Below are 16,134 nucleotides of genomic sequence, written 5' to 3' on the forward strand. Positions count from 1 at the left end.
CGGCAGCCCCCGCGCTCGAGGGAGCACGCCCCGCCCCGGAAGTTATGAGGCAGAGAGGGGAGGGGCGTACTGATTTTATTAGGGGGTTTTATTATTATTAAATTTCACACAGTGAAAAGCATAAACGTGCTGCCCGAGCCGCGTCTGTCTGGCCTCAGGCCGGAAGGGTGAGAGAAGGGTCATCCCTGAGAGGGAAGGGGGAACAAGGCCGAGGGAAAGTGGAGTCTATGGAGAAAGCTAGCATGAGAGACAAGGAATGTAAAAAAATAAAGTCTTCCTTAATCTATTCAACTGAAAATCCCTTTTTTCGGCTCTGTTTTCGGTTTCTTCGCTTGGTTTAGAGGCAGGACTGGCACTGCTGAGGTTCCAAACCATGCTGGTACTTTCCTCTTGGAAGGGGGATGTGAGCTCTGGAAGAACAAAATAAACATGGAACAAGACAAACAATTAAAGCCTAATATCATAGCTCTGTTCCAAAAAAACGATGCTCAGCACAACATAGGAACTGTCTATAGTGGCAGTAGAACACTTACATCTCCCTCAGATGCAATTCCTTTAGTTTATTAAAGGAGAAAAATTAAACAAGCTACAGTATTGAGAACTAAAACTGGGAAACATTAGGCCTGAAACAACGCATGCTGGCACATCTCTCTAACTGTTACCTTGCCCTTCAGGAGTCACCTTAAAAAAAAAATCACACAAAATGACAAAGACAACAAATGTAAGAACTGCAGCTCCTCAGTGCAACCTGTGAAAGTAAACAGCCCCAGGCAGGGACAAAAGCAGATGTCCCAAACTGGTGCCACATCAGCAGTACTTGCTCCCTTCCCTGATTACTACTTGAGGAAAAACAGACTGAAGCCCACCAACATCTGTGGGTACATCACCAGCTGTGCAAGGTGCCTTTTCTCCCCTCCTTCTCCTCACAAAGGTCAGAAGTTCTGCAGGACTCAATTAGGGCTCATGTTCCCCCAGCAAAGTCTGAAGATGCATCAGTCTCCATGACTACTGGGCCACAAGTGCTGCAGAAGATAGATCACTCCCCATGACTGCTGGGTCCATCTCTCGCACTGTAGTGGGAAGAAATGCTGTGGCAACACTAAGCCATGAATTCCTGTCAGAGCTTACAGCCAGGAGATAAATGGGTTTCTGCTCATCTTTCAGCCACCAGTTTTTAAATAATGGAAAACTAGTCTCTTGAGATACTCATCTCAAGGTAAACAAGACCCCTGGCCAGCTGCCTTCCAGTAACCCATCAGAAGGACTGATCCAGCCAGGAAAGCAGTTGCTCCAGTGCTTGCTCTAAGAGGTGTGGGCACAACACCAGGACTCCCAGACCAAGCCTGGGTGAAGCAGGAAGGGTGCTGAGAACCTTACACTGCTTGTGCTTGATTCCTGTGTCACAAAGGGGCTTTACTTGAAACTCTTGTACTCCAACTTCTCTGAAGCCATGACCAGCAATCAAAAAGATAAAGTTATAATGAGTTTAGTGTTTCAAATAAGGTAGGTGCTGTGCTGTTTAGCAGTTACACCTACCTAACACTGATCAGACCATGAATAATCATGTGTCAGCATCCTGTTTTGCACCCACAGCAATATCCAGTGTCCAACTCAAGCAAGCTGTACAGCACAGTGCTGACATGGGCCACCCCAGCTCCCTTGAGAAAAAACACCCCATGTGCCCTCCTACAACTCGTGTCTACATCAACACCAGGGCAAAAATCAAAAACCCTGCCTGGTATCAGCACGCTATGTCACAAAACCCTATACCCGAAAGGGGAAAGGGAGCCAAAGGTTGTCTTCAAGTCCACTAGATGCCTGACAGGACATGCTGGAGAAATTTTCTGTAGCTGGTTGATGCTGCATAAGGTGTTTTGGGGCATAGCAGAGGAAAAAGAAGCAGCATCCCGTCACTCTATCAAGGATATTAACAGGAGAAACTAGCTGGCAATCCAAGGTTTTAGGCATAGTGAAGAACTCCCACAGCAGCTGGGATTTTGGGTTGTTCAAGATGGATACTCCAAACGATCACCCCTGGGCTCTGCTCCCAGCAGAGCTGTGAGCAGTCTCACCTTGGGCACAGCATCAGCAAACAGTTTCTCCTTGTCCGGAGTGAGGACAGGCTGATGACAGGAGGCCAAGGGGATGGGCTCCTGGCACCCTGCTGCCCCTCTGCTGCATGGCAGGTTGTCATCCACGCTCCCTCCAGCCTTCCCACAGGACAAGAAAAGGAAGCAGATTGTTACATGTATGCCAACATTGAAGCTCAAGTCAGCATAAACCAGATGCAATGCTAAGGCTGTGTTCCAGAGGGGATTTTTTTGGGAAGTAAATGAGTCTTTAATCATTAACAGAGTTCCAACAGCTCTGCCTAAGGCCATCACTAGCTATTTCTTAACTGTTTCACCACCATAAAATTTGTCCAAGTGCTGTGCATCCATTTCAAACACAAGGGAACTGGAACTCGTACTTGGTTGTTTTCTTTGTAGCAGAGAACAAGTATTCCATCCCCGTGGCTTTGACAACTTCAAATACTTGCTTCTGGCTCCAAGCACTGTCTTTTCACATGTTTTTTACAGAAAAAAAGTCAGTTAAAAGAAGGCGTAGTGGGCACAGAAGTATTAACTTCTAATCTCCCTGTTGGTCCTAGGTTGGAACAGCCAAGCGAAGAATTTTGGAGCAACTACACATCTCCGTGATGCTGACAGCATCGCTAACAGCAATTCTACCATCTGCTTTATTCCAGTAAGAACAGCTGGTTACCCAAGCCCAAGGCATCGCTTGCAGATGGGTTTTCTCTGCTCCTTCCTTCCAGTTCAGATTGATCCAATTACCCTGTGAAAGCAGCACTAGTCTAAGGTGGTTAAAATCCCAGAACAGTCATTGGATTTGAAAGCTGTTTGCTACAGGGAATTATTAGAACCAGGATATCTTCTGGAGGAAAAGTAAATAAAGACTATTTGCATTAGCTTTTGGGTTTGCAGTCTACTCATTTGTATAATATTAATTTGATTTCTAACAGCATGGCATTCCTGTTATTAGCTCAAGCAGCTAACAGGAGCAGGAAAAAAGTGAAATTAGAGGTAACGCAATTGGATCGCCAGGAAGTCAACCTGAGGAAAAAGGCGGCTCAGGAACAGATATCGCAAACAAAACAACACTCAGGGATGCAAGAAACAACCAATTCAGCAAAATGGCAAGGCTTAAAAAATTGTTTGAGCCAGAATTCAAGCCATGAACTCCAAACCCTGTAAGGAACAGACATGAAATCCTAGCACAGGCAGCAGAAGGATTTACAGTTTGGAATTGCTTTTTTCCATTCCCAGCATGAGCACCTGAGTGCAGGGTGGCCTCTTGCACAAGGTGCTGAACGGAGCGAGACTTGGGTGACACAGAGGCCAGCCAAGGGCTCAGGAGAGTCTGGCCTTTCTCCCACAGCAATGAAGAGGTCCTCATTTCCTGAGACTCCTCCCCAATGAGTCACTTACAGCATGACACTTTTCTTACCATAGCTATGCCCAGCAGTTCCAAGCAACCAGGGAACACATGTAAGTGACATTTCTGGCAGGCATTGCCTCTTTCTTTTTTTTTTCCACTCAGTTTCTCAGTTTTTCTCCTATTTCAGAGCTTTCTGCACAGCAGGAAAATCACTTTTCGTAATTAGGAAATTGGTTGTCTCATGACTTGGCAGCCATGAAGGATCCAACTTACCAAAGGTTTTCATACTGGGGAGAAATTGCTATTTCAGCCTTTTGCTCCACAGCTCTAGCTACTGTATATCCAGGATTTTACAGAGGACCTTTCACATCCACATCCCAAAGGACTGAAGAGTAGCAGAAAACGTTCAACCCTCCTCTCTGAAGCCACTACTAAGCTGCAGTTGTGATGGTCTATATGAACAGACCACCATATTCCTGGTGTTTCTGGGCTGCATGTCCAGGATTTACTATGGTAGAGTTTATAGAATGGTTTGGGTTGGAAGGAACCTTAAAGATCATCCAGTTCGACCCCCCTGCCATGGGCTGAGACACCCTCCATTACACAAGGTTGCTCGAAGCCTCATTCAATCTGGCCTTGAACACTTCCAGGGATGGGGCAGCCACAAGTTCTCTGGGCAACATGTTCCAGGGCCTCACCACACTCAGAGTGGATAACGTCTTCTTTAGTTCTTACCTAAATGTCTCCTCTTTCAGTTTAAAGCCATTGCCCCTTGTCCTATCACTACATGCCCTTGTCCAAAGCCCCTCTCCAGCTTTCTCGTTGGCTCCTTGAGGTACTGGAAGGCTGCTAGAACATGCCCCCAGAGCTTTGTCTTCTCCAGGCTGAACCACCCCAACTCTCAGCCTGTTTCTATAGGAGAGGTGCTCCAGTCCTCAGATCATCTTTGTGGCTGCCTGAGGACCCGCTCCAACACTCCATGTCCTTACTGACATTGAGCTGAAGGCAGCACAGCAGGGGGGGGTCTCATGAGATTACAGCAGAGGGGCAGAAACCCTTACCTCAAACTGCTGGCCACACTTCTTGGGATGCAGCTTAGGACATGGTTGGCTTTCTGGGCTGCCAGCACACATGGCCAGCTTGTGTTGAGCTTCTCAACCAACAAGCCTAAGTCCTTCTCCTCAGGGATGCTCTTCATCCCTTCCCCACCCAGCCTGTGTTTGTGCTTGGGATTGTCCCAACCCACATGCAGGACCTTGCACTTGGCCTTGTTGGATTTTATGAGTTACCCACCAGCCCGCCCCTCAAGCCTGTCCAGGTCCCTCTGGATGGCATCCCTTCCCCCCTGTGTGTCCACCACACCACACAGCTGACATGGGAACAGATCAGCTCAGGTGATGTTTTGAACAGATCAGAGATCTGCACAGGGACAGTCCTCTTAAGTCAATGCTTTGCAAGGGGAACCCTCTGGTTCTGCTCTGAGTATTGCTCTCCTTGGAGAGGGAGGTGGTCCTGCTCAAAGCTGTGGCAAAGAAGGATTGTGAAGATGAGACACAAAGCACTACAGCAAACACCAACAACACATATGGGCTTTCAGTCTGCTTCTACAAAGAGGAACCTTTCTTTTCACAAAACCAGTGTTACCCATTCTTTTACTAACCTTTGTTTTACTCCCCAAGGCATCTTCCCTGCTTGCTTGATCTGCTCCTGTTTTTTCCTGCTGCCCTTCGGACCACACCAACATCTTTTTGACACGTGAGACATGCTGACTCTTATTTCTATCCTCCTTCTCCAATAATGCAATAGTCATCCTGATGAGATACAGTTCGATATTTGCAGGAACAAGTTTTCTAATTGCTTGAATTTTAGTGGTGTCTTGAAAAAACAGAAATACAAGATGAATTGGTTTTTAATCCTCTTGCCCCATATTCAGTTTTCTTCTCTTGTAAAACACATCAGTTGTCCCTCATTAAAGCACAGGATAGATTAAGGCATGAAAGTAGTAACACATCCATTTGTGAACACATAATGAGGTCATGGGATAAAACCCCACCTCATTCGTGCTCACTCGAAATCGAGTATCCTCAAATTTAGCCTTGAACATCAGAATCACCTACCTCCAACTCCCATGTCCTAGCAACTGTTCTCTCTTCAGATGAAAGCTGTATTAGTCAGAGCAAAAAGCCTCTCTGCTTTCCTAAATATAACACCATGCAAGTTCTCCACTTCAGCATGGCACTAGATTTAGGAAGGCAATCGCAGAGCCTGGTTGAGCCTGTAACCGGTGCCAAAAAGACACCTTAATCCACAATAGGACAAAAACAAGAAAGCCAGCATGTCAGCAAACTCAGCCAAGCTAAGGAATTAAACTACTGGGGCAAGACTGAACTTGTGAGTCACTCAGAACCACAAGTCAGTGCATGGTTGTCTTCAGCCTCTGAACAGCATCTTCATCCACAGCATGAGATGACAGCATTAAAAAGAGCTGCTTTTCCTGCACTTCTCTGCAAGGAACTTGTGATGATGAGGAGACAGTGAAGTTGCACTGTGGAATTCCTACAGCTCTTACTCAACCTATTTTCTGTAGAGGTCAGTAATTAAAGCAAGACTTGGTCAGGCTGATGTTTTTTCCAAAAACCACTGAGTAAATACAGATTCAACAATGACACCTGAATCTTTTTCAGTGTCATACCTTTCAGTGAAACAATTGGGCGAGGGATACCCTCTTTTGGCCTTTAATGAATCACAACACAACCCTGAAAGCAAAGCAATGACCCTGGCATTGCCATGCTCAGCCTTGCCACAGCCACAGGCCTTCCAGCCATGGTAAGTTCTACCTCAACAAGTAGCAGAGCTGTCAGTTTTGCATTCCCTTCATCTGTATGCCACTGTCAAGAGAAACTTCACTTAAGAGCTGCGATGCTCACCCGAGTCAATGGGAGGATTACGGATAACATCAGAAATGAGCTGTTGAACATCAGGAGTCAAACCGGCTCGCTCCAGGTTGACAGGGTAGCCAGCTTGCATCGCCTGGAACAGGTGAGCCCCAACCTCAGAAAGAGGTAGAGACCTGCTCTCACTTATTGTCTTCTAGGGAAACAAAGGCAGAAAGAATTGAGATGGCAGTACTGTCTGAAATACAACTGGAAGCTGAAAACCAGACCACCTCCCCTGCCTGAAAAGCAATGAGGGGATAATAGCACACAGCAGCAGAACATGCCCCATAACACTTCATTACTCTTAAATATTTCTCATTTCTTTTCCAGCTTGTAAAGAGCATTTCTCTCTTAAGGCTAGTACTTCCCAGCTTGAGTGCAACATCTCAGCTTGAACTTACTTCAGACGAAGAGAACTTATCCACAGCAAGGGTGCCATGGGGCCACTCAAAGACTGCAGTTGAGCCTTTGAGCTTATAGCTCACATCTCATGTCTCAATGCTCACTACCACTCCCTTTCCACCCACAGCAGCTGAACCCCATCCAGTTCTCCCTCCAAGGAAAGCGATGCTTTCACCTCACATTTAAGTCAGAGTATCAACTCAGCTCCTACTGCTGTATCAAAGCTTCAGATATCTCCTGCTAAGTAGCTGTCATGCACCTGACCTTCCAGAGGCCCATTTGATTCTTAACATCTGTGCAGAACATGGATAACATGGCCAAAACTAATTACTCCTCATTTCTCATCTGTTAGATGACTTCTCTTAAATCTTGGGCCTTGAGGCAAAAATCTCACCAACTTTAACTACCTTAACCTGTACTTTGATAAGAGATATTCAACTGGTTGTCCTCCTCAAAACAACAGGATTCAGGCTTCTAATTTCTCCCCAAACAATACAAATACATTTTAAAATCAGCATTAGTAGATAGAGAGCATCAAGTTACCTTTTAATAATAATACAACTTTTTCTTATTAATTATTCATTAGGTACACTTGTAAGTTAGGGACTATCTGACATCATTTACCTGTATTCTTGGGAGGGGCAAAGCAAGTATCAAAGCTACTTCAGTTCCCTACTGTAAAATTAAAAAGCCATAAATAAAACTATATCAAAGTCAATCATGAGGCTCATCTTAACAGGGCACACCGCGTGACACTGATTTAACCACATGCCCTGTAGCACTTGAACAGCTTACATGTCCTCAACTTCTGTTCGTAGCACGAAACAGCTTCCAAAATCTGAACTACAAAGCCACAATAGCACTTAGACTAAGTTTGCATGGAATCTTCCCATGAGCTTTGTTTCTTGACATGCAAGTCTAAGACATGGATGTGGCACATGCATAGGATGAGGAATTTGCTGCTTAAGCCAATAACAGAGTTCATGAGTTTTATCCCAATGCTTATTAACCTTAAAGGTATGCCTATGTGGAACCCCCAGCTCCATGTCCTTTCCAGCAGACTACTGAGTCAGGAATTTTTTCCTACATGCCCTTACTACTGTAAAAAAAAGAAAAAACAGTAACAGGCACAACTAACACATGGAATAGAAAACACACCGCATAACTATTGAAACAGGCCAACGAAGCAACAGCAATCATTCTGCCTGATGCCCCACCTGCCTTCATGGGCATTGTAACAAGTATGGAGTGGTGTCTTATTTCGCTGCATCCCACCCCACAGCAAACTCAGTTTTTCATACTTTTACCAGTCCATAAATCTAAGAGCTACCTCTTACCAGGAATGAGCTAGAAAACCTACCACTTGCCAGGAATAATACTCAGTGTTTTAAAGCAATCCTGCCCCAGCACTGGGCAGAGGGTGTTCAAGAACTTGGAAACCCGCCTCCTCTAGACAAAGGATCCCCACTGTTAGTTTTCAAAAAGGAAGGAACCTCCACAGGGAAGAGCTTACCACAGAGAGATTTTTCTCTTGGAACAAGACATAGGTGACATGCTCTGAGGGAGAAAGGGTTCTAGTACACTTCCAGGGAGATGCTTCTTTCTGGTCTTGAGATCCAGAGGCAGGAAATGTGTCCGTCTAAACAAGATAAACAGGATTTAGAAGTATTATATCCCAGTGACAACCAAGGGATCACTCTACCCTTACCTGAAGAGCAATACTGGATGCATTCATCTCGAGTTAAGTTTTAACCTCAAGTCCATGATGAACAAAACCAGAGAGGGAATCCAGATGGGCACCCACATACTCCCATCTTAACAAAACAAGCATGGGATTGACCAAGGGATTTGCAAAAAAAACCCAAACCACACACCACAAACAGGAAAAACAGCATCCAGGTCAACACAAATTTTTAAGTCTTGCTCATTACATGGAAAACTACTCCATCAGAACTAACTAGAGTATTCAGTCTGTGCCTTGGTATGGCAAACTCATCTGTTTAATATTTTGCTCAACACAGATTTCTTTGGAAAACAACGAAGACAAGAAAAAAAACAAGGAAAGCTTTTGGTCCCTGTTCCTAGATTGTAGCAGCTTCCTGTACAGCAGTAAGACAACTCCAAACAAGAAGTTTTGGTCTACCTGCTTTCTAGACTAGATAAATCCTTTAAACTGTAGATTTACATAAGAACTAAGATCTCCAAAGCAGAACTGCTTCATAGCTCCTCTAATTCTCTGCTCCATGGCCTCTCACCAGTCATGTATCTCACCATGGTGACTGATGAGGAATCACTCTACAGCAAATCTCTGACAGAATAAAATCAACTTAGAAATAGAGAACCAATGGGATTATTTCAAACAGCTGGAAGTCTAAGCTCTTCTGTCAGTCTCCAAAGGAGAGACTTTGAAGAAGCAAAGCCCTGTCTTCCAAATTCACTGAGTCAACAAACTCCAGTGAAGGAACATTTACTACCCCTTTGGCCTCCAACCCCAAATAACAATAACTAGCTGCAAGCTCTCAATATACAGCACCTATCTGACACTCAGCCTGGCCAGATGGATGACCTTTATAACCAAGTCATGGACTTCCAAGATGACCACACCCATCTGGAACATCAGCCAGGTCCCAATGTAACATTCAGATTCGGGAGGCCCATTTGCACGCAAAGCTGACATGATCTCTTGTCGTGCTTGAATGGAATAACTGTAACCAGCAACTCTGAATATGAAATCCAAGAGCTGCAGATCAAATCATGTCGTTGAGGCTCCTGCCAAGTAGCAGATATGTGTCAAGTCGTACCTGCAAACTGTTCACTTCGCAGAAGTCCTTAATTTCAGCCAGGAGAGGGACCAACATGGTCGATTTTGCTTCAGATACACCATCAATTTTCTTCACATTGTGAACACTTGTAGGCCTGGTTTAGGATTAATGATAAAAGCCACGTAAACATCCCGTGCCAACGCTTTGAAACATCAAGTGCCTGTAGACAACACACACTTGGACTACAGATCTCTTAGTCAAAACTTGCAAGTGTTATTACTGCACCCACATCCTCTCTTCAACTAATTAAGCTGCCTGTTTGCAATTCTGAAAGATGAAGCTTGACCATAGCAAAAACTTCAAGTTTGCTGCTTAATACTTTGGAGGATCAGTTTACCATGTACCTCTTGGCTTTTACCTCCCAAGAGCATGTAAGCCCAGAGCTTTTCCATGGAACAGCAACACAACATTCCCCAAAAGTACTACTGCCTTTTGTCTTCAAGCAGCTGAGGCAGGCACTTCAGATGCATTACCAACTGAGCTGCTCCACTACACCTTATCTTCCTTCCAGTAGTTGAGAACAACACTAAACAGTGCTTTTTCTTTTACACTACAGAGCCACCCATGCAAGGTAATGAACAGCTCCCAACCTGCATGTGACTCTTAGCAGGATATGGGCAAACTAAAGTGATTAAAACACATCCAGGAGAAGCAAATATAAAGGTAAGGATTAGTGAAAAACACACACCTTCCTCCTCTGACTCGTCAACCTAAAAGGAAGTTTGAATATCAAGACAAAGTTGTCTTTTACTTTGTTTTTTTTTTAAGAATAAGTAGAATGAAGAAGCAAGTGTGACATCTATAACTGCTTAACTTAAACCAGTCAGTGGTCCACAAGGGCATTAGAACAAATGAAAATCCTCAGGACAAGAGCTGCTCCTCTACCAATGAGGCACGCTCTCCCAACCAAAGCAGAGGAGCGATTTTTTGACTTGGCTTGCAACCTTCTCAGTTTGTACAACATGTGTGCATGCTGGCTTTACCTGATTCGTGCCATCTCCAGCAGGATCTTATTGGTTGCCAAGACAGCTGGAGGAATTGCCTTCTCATTAGCTACCTTCTGTCTAGCAGTCAGCAGCTTGCCATACAGGGTAGTCTGCAGAAGAGAGCCCAATTCTCATGAAGCACCTCTAGATCAGTTGCATAGATATCATTAATAAGAGAATAAAATTAGAACTTCCCTCATCCTTCCACTAACGTACAAGAAACTTGCAATCCATTCATCCATCTTAGCATACTTAAATCATCATCTAGGGTTTCCATTCAAACACTTTTGTAATATGAAGAGCTGCGCAAGCCAGCTGCACCAATGCAGGAGGAGTGTGGTTTGCAATTCACAGATACCCTTCCTCTTCAAAAAAACCACCCTTACCTCTAGTTCTTTTTCTCTCAAAGAAACAACTGATTCTTGGGGTTTCTGAGGAGAAGATTTGACCGGTGAGTGCTCTGCAAGACTGAAAAAATAATGTGTGAAACAAGCCCTGCGTTAAGGCTCATGTACTTACTGACATTTACCCGTAATTAGACTGCTATGATTGCCTGCTAACAAATACTGCAGTATAAACTGGAGTAAGAGCATCTTCTCCTAAGCTAAGCCTGAAATAACACTTGTTTTGGATTGTGGCTGTCCCTAAAATGATTTTTCTTCCCATGGATACAGTGGCCATTATTCAGCTTAAGTAACATATCCTATTTTCCTGTTGTCTACCAGCTCCAGGCTGCTTGCCTGAAGGAGAAATCAACCTGCTCAGAAACACAAGGTGGGTTTCATCTGAAACACCACACAAGCCAGGGCAACTTCTTGCTTGCTCTGCTTGTTGTAAAAGCTTGTTTTATTTCTTTCGATCTCAGGGAGCCTCAACTTGATCTCCGTCTTCTCCAGACTAGCATAGAAAGGCAAACCTACACTTTCACTTGTGGTCCCTCCACAAAGCCTAAATTCATTTCTTCCAGCTTTAAGAGCGAGTCACAACTTGGTCATTCATTTGCCTGACGTAGATTTGCAAACTGCTCGAAAACAACTATTCTCCATTCCTTATTTTAAGTCATCTCAAGTTAAAATCCATGACAGTTTCAACCAGCACATCCAAACCAGACAAAAACATTGGCCCAGTGAAAGTAGCCAATATAAATCTGCTATTGCTCCATTTCATGAACATTTGATCTATTTCTTGCTATTGAATTTGAAGTAACACCAGTGAGTAAGTTTGCACTTCAGCAATTACTGAAACTTGCTTTGCTGTGACACACTGCAAGTGTATTGAAATTTAACACAAGTTGCGAAATTCCACAAATCCCGTGAAATGTTGTAGTAGTTCAACGCTTTGAAATATGATGCAGCCTGTCACAAGTTTTAAGTGCTTGTCTCCATCTTTTTTCTAATGTATATTAAACATTTTCATGGTCACTTCAAAGGATAAACCTGCTTTTAAGTATCATCCTACAAACCAGCATATCCCTATTAACATAGCCAAAACTTGGTAATTCTGTTTTAATTTATAATAGTGTACCTGTTAAGCATGTTATTGCTTCTTGGAGGAGTTCTAATTTTTCTGTCATATGAAAACATCTCATACAGAGACATCTATGAAAGAAAAGAAAGAAAAGCTGATTTAGCAGTCTTTCCACTGAGGTTGCCATTAGCAGCAAAATATTTGTCTGTGACACCATGACACACTTCCAATATTTTGTTTTAATATAAGCAAGGATGGACCACAGCATTTAAGAGGGATTGTACTCAGACAGACCTGCTTGGCTGGTGACTGCGCTGTTCCTTTGGCATCTGGGGAGCGCTGTGTTGAGAGGCCAGGTGAAGGTCTACTGCTGTATCAAAAGAAATAATTTCTTAATCACAGAGCCAGTCATTTGGATAGTGACACTGCCATTTTATTAAAATTGAACATTTTGCTAACCAAATCATTTGAGCGTGTTTTAAGTTATTACAATCACCATTCTTCATCAGAACACCATGAGAACCTAAAGCCTGTTAATAAGAAAACTTAAAAAAGAACAAGAATCCTGCCTTATGAAAGTAGCACATGTTTTGGTGACAAAAAGTAATTTTTGTAACAACACTTGAATGAGATGCAATTTTCAAGATCCCATTATTCAAGAAAAAGTACCAACTTTCTGGTTTGCATTAAGTGAACAGCTTTCCCTGTTGCTTACTATTTAATTAAAAGCTTTTTTTAATTTTCAAAGATCTATAGACAGTAGCTCAAAAAGTCACAAGAGTAGAATACTAGCAGGCAGTAAAAAAATTATATTTCATCATTACCCAACATAATTTTTTTAGCAACACTATGACAATCTAGACCCCGGAACAGGCTCTTACGGCCAGCACTTAAGAGCTTTGTCGTAATGTTATTTCTTGTCACAGCAAAGCTTCTGCCATCTCTAGTTCATTATCTTACACTTCAAAAGGGTTGGTCAGAATTAGGGCTTGGGAAGACAAACAACTCTGCATTAGTACAGAAACCTTGATGGATCTTTCTCTGTTTCTTTTCATCAACTGATTACCATCTCCATGAAGATGCGTTCCATGACATGCTTCAATGCTACCCAGAACCACTGATGAATAAACACCCTTTTAGACTAGTTTTGGTTGGACAGGCTGGGAAGTGATTTCTCCCAACTACAATTCCCCACTAACCTTCCCAGGTACAGGACCATTCTGCTTAGCTGCATTGAAGACTTCAGTGATGAGGCACTGTCGGATCTCAGCCACAAGCCATGTGCTCTCAGGAGGACCAGACAACATGTCCCCCTGTCACCCTTCGTACCACCAGTCAGCAGTGTCTATCCAGGCACTCCCACTGACTTTTTTTGTGTTACCATATTGCCTAAGGCAAAGCTTTGGCTAGAAAAAAAACATCAAGCACACAAGTCCCCCATCCAACCTAACCATCTCCAGAAGCAGGCTTCAGAAACTGATGATCCCATGTTAAAAAAAACAAAAAAGGCTCAAGAGAACATGGGCAGTATAATTACCTTCTAGAGGGTTTCTGCAGATTAAGGTCTTCATTGGACTGTAAGAGGAGACTTGGATTTGAGGCAGATCTAGCTTCTAACAGCCAATTCCTACCCTGTAAGAAACAAACCATATGGCTTAGCTATAAGATGACTCGGAAGGCTTCCATGGGTAGTTTCACACCAAAAAGTACCTTCTGAGTAAACACACATGCGGTTCCAAACTTGTTATGCCCATGAACTTCTTTGAGGAATCCTTCCATTATCAACTGTTGGCAGAGCGATTTCCACCAGTTCTCTGGCCAGTCTTTCCCACTACCAAAGAGAGGGTGACTTCGGTATCTTTCTGGCAAGCGCTGAGAACGCTGAAATTATCAAAGAATTTAGTCATATTTCACCAGTCCTTGTGGAAGGAAGTTTCGAACATATCCAATAAACAAAAAACCTGAGATCCAAGGAGCACATCCTGAAGAATATTTTTCCATCAAAGTCAAGTCACAAACCAAGACCTTTTAGTCTGGATTACTTGATATCCACAACAAGAACCACACCTACAGCAGCTCTATGATGAGAGCATAAACTACGCCCATCACCTGAAGAACAGTTTCGTCTCTACTAATCTAAACCAACTCCAAAGCTTTCTGCCAAGGCCACGACAAGATCATGACTTTCTTTCATAGTAAGACCCCAGACAAACTTATTATCTGATCAAACTGTTAAAACATCTCCTTTCCTAAACAGAGAAGGTTAGAGACGACTCGTCCATCTACAGTAGAGAAGTCATCTAGTGCAGTTAGTATTCAACTGGTTCAGGTCCATCTTACATTGCATGAGTTGAAACAGGAGCAGTTTCCCACTCTGTTATTAAGGAAGAAGAGTCTATGGAAGTAAAAATAAATAGACAAGCCCTGTTTAAATCCCAGGACAGAGGTACAAAGCCAAAAGCAAGCTCTCTATGTCTGCTCTACCTCTCCTCCTCCGACATTCACTGCAAAGTGGGTTTTGTTTGTTCATTTTCTCTTAATACATTGCTGATTTACTCATCTCTTAACAACCGTTCAGAGTCTACAAGAGTTGATTAGCACCTGCCTGATGGCTTCTTCTCCCTGCTGAACTCAGGGCCCCAATCCGCAGCAACAGGCTGAAGCCCCTTTCACAGGAAGATAAACTCTTGGCATGAGCCTGACAATTCGAGAACTTTCCTAGAACAGGCAAGTAGCAGGGGATGACGCATCAGTAGGTAAAACCATCTCAGAGAAAGAAGTCTCAATTTTTTCTGGCATATGAAACCAAGAGGAAAGCAGGCTTCAAACCCTGTTTGTAGTAGACTTGCTTAATGCTCCTTCCATTGGAGTAACTACATGATCAAACAAATATTTTTTTGTTTTTATGTATAATCTGTACCTATACATGCACATGTATACATTCTCCAGAGAGTGTATGTGTATACACATACCTATCTGCAAAGCTGCTTAATTAAGGACATCCTATATGAGGAGGTGGTGAGAAAAAAGCCAGGGTGTGTCACTAGCTATTAGTGTGCCTAGAACCTGTGCCATGCCCAGAACCACAGAATGGTTAGAGTTCAAAGGGACCTCAATGATCATCTAGTTCCAACTCTCCAGCCATGGGCAGTGACACCCTCCACTACACCAGGTTGCTCAAAGCCTCATCTAACCTGGCCTTGAACACTTCCAGGGATGGGGCATCTACAACTTCTCTGGGCAACCTGTTCCAGTGCCTCACCACCCTCAGCAAAAAAATTTCTCTCTTAATTCTAATCTGAATCTCCCCTCTTTCATTTTAAAGCCATTGCCCCTTGTCCCATCACTACATGCCCTTGTAAAAAGTCCCTCTCCAGCTTTCCTGTAGGCCCTCGTTAGGTACTGGAAAGCTGCTATAAGATCACCCCAGAGCCTTCTCTTCTCCAGGCTGAACAGCCCCAACTCTCTCAGCCTGTCTTCATAGAAGTGGTGCTCCAACCCGCTTAATTTTGTGGCCCTCTTCTGGACCTGCTCCATGTCCTTCTTATGTTGGGGGCTCCAGAGCTGAATGCAGTACTCTAGGTGGGGTCTCAAGAACCATCTTGGATAACAAGAGATAGTAGGGTGGAGGCTCAACTCTTGCCATTTATAGGGCTGGTACTTCACACAGGCTTTCAGATTCCTACTATTATTTCTACCAGAATCCCTTCATGCTAGGCACGATGAGAATGCAGAGCTTCCATCCCCAAGAAGGCAGTTTCCCTTACAAAACAAACTAGAACAGTCTGATGGAGAAGAAAAGAGGTAGCCCAGGGAAAGAACTTCAGGGCAGGCAGCAGTTAGCACACAGTGGCCTGCTGAGCTCCGTAACATCTCCAGGGATCACAGCAAAGGCCAATTTGGAGAATGTCCGACAGCCAAGGAGCTGCTACCCTGTCCACACTGCAAGAGGAGCAGCAGGAATAGGGACTCGTCTCTGACTTTTCAGCAGCCACCTGCGGGCAGGAAGGACTCAGCTTACTGCCCCATGGGACCAGGGCACAAAGTCCTGATGGTGAATACAACCAAGTCACCTATTCAGGA

The 16,134-nt window shown here is 43.8% G+C and overlaps 1 protein-coding gene across 1 annotated transcript in view; it reads right to left on the reverse strand.

Moving 5' to 3' along the window:
* Positions 1-263: 263 nt before the first annotated feature.
* Positions 264-16,134, reverse strand: part of WRN (WRN RecQ like helicase) — a 45,214-nt gene continuing 29,343 nt past the window's right edge. The window contains exons 24-36 of the mRNA XM_086612436.1: positions 13,762-13,932; positions 13,589-13,683; positions 12,346-12,421; positions 12,109-12,182; positions 10,971-11,052; positions 10,582-10,694; positions 9,578-9,692; positions 8,290-8,415; positions 6,366-6,528; positions 5,099-5,313; positions 2,764-2,835; positions 2,073-2,210; positions 264-410 (exon numbers count right to left, since the gene is read on the reverse strand). Coding sequence (XP_086468562.1) covers positions 288-410; positions 2,073-2,210; positions 2,764-2,835; positions 5,099-5,313; positions 6,366-6,528; positions 8,290-8,415; positions 9,578-9,692; positions 10,582-10,694; positions 10,971-11,052; positions 12,109-12,182; positions 12,346-12,421; positions 13,589-13,683; positions 13,762-13,932 — 1,563 coding nt within the window. The 3' untranslated portion in view covers positions 264-287. The remainder of the gene's footprint in view (positions 411-2,072; positions 2,211-2,763; positions 2,836-5,098; positions 5,314-6,365; positions 6,529-8,289; positions 8,416-9,577; positions 9,693-10,581; positions 10,695-10,970; positions 11,053-12,108; positions 12,183-12,345; positions 12,422-13,588; positions 13,684-13,761; positions 13,933-16,134) is intronic.

The sequence above is a fragment of the Tauraco erythrolophus genome, chromosome 5, assembly GCF_009769465.1.
Source record: "Tauraco erythrolophus isolate bTauEry1 chromosome 5, bTauEry1.pri, whole genome shotgun sequence".
Classification (NCBI taxonomy): Eukaryota; Metazoa; Chordata; class Aves; order Musophagiformes; family Musophagidae; genus Tauraco; species Tauraco erythrolophus.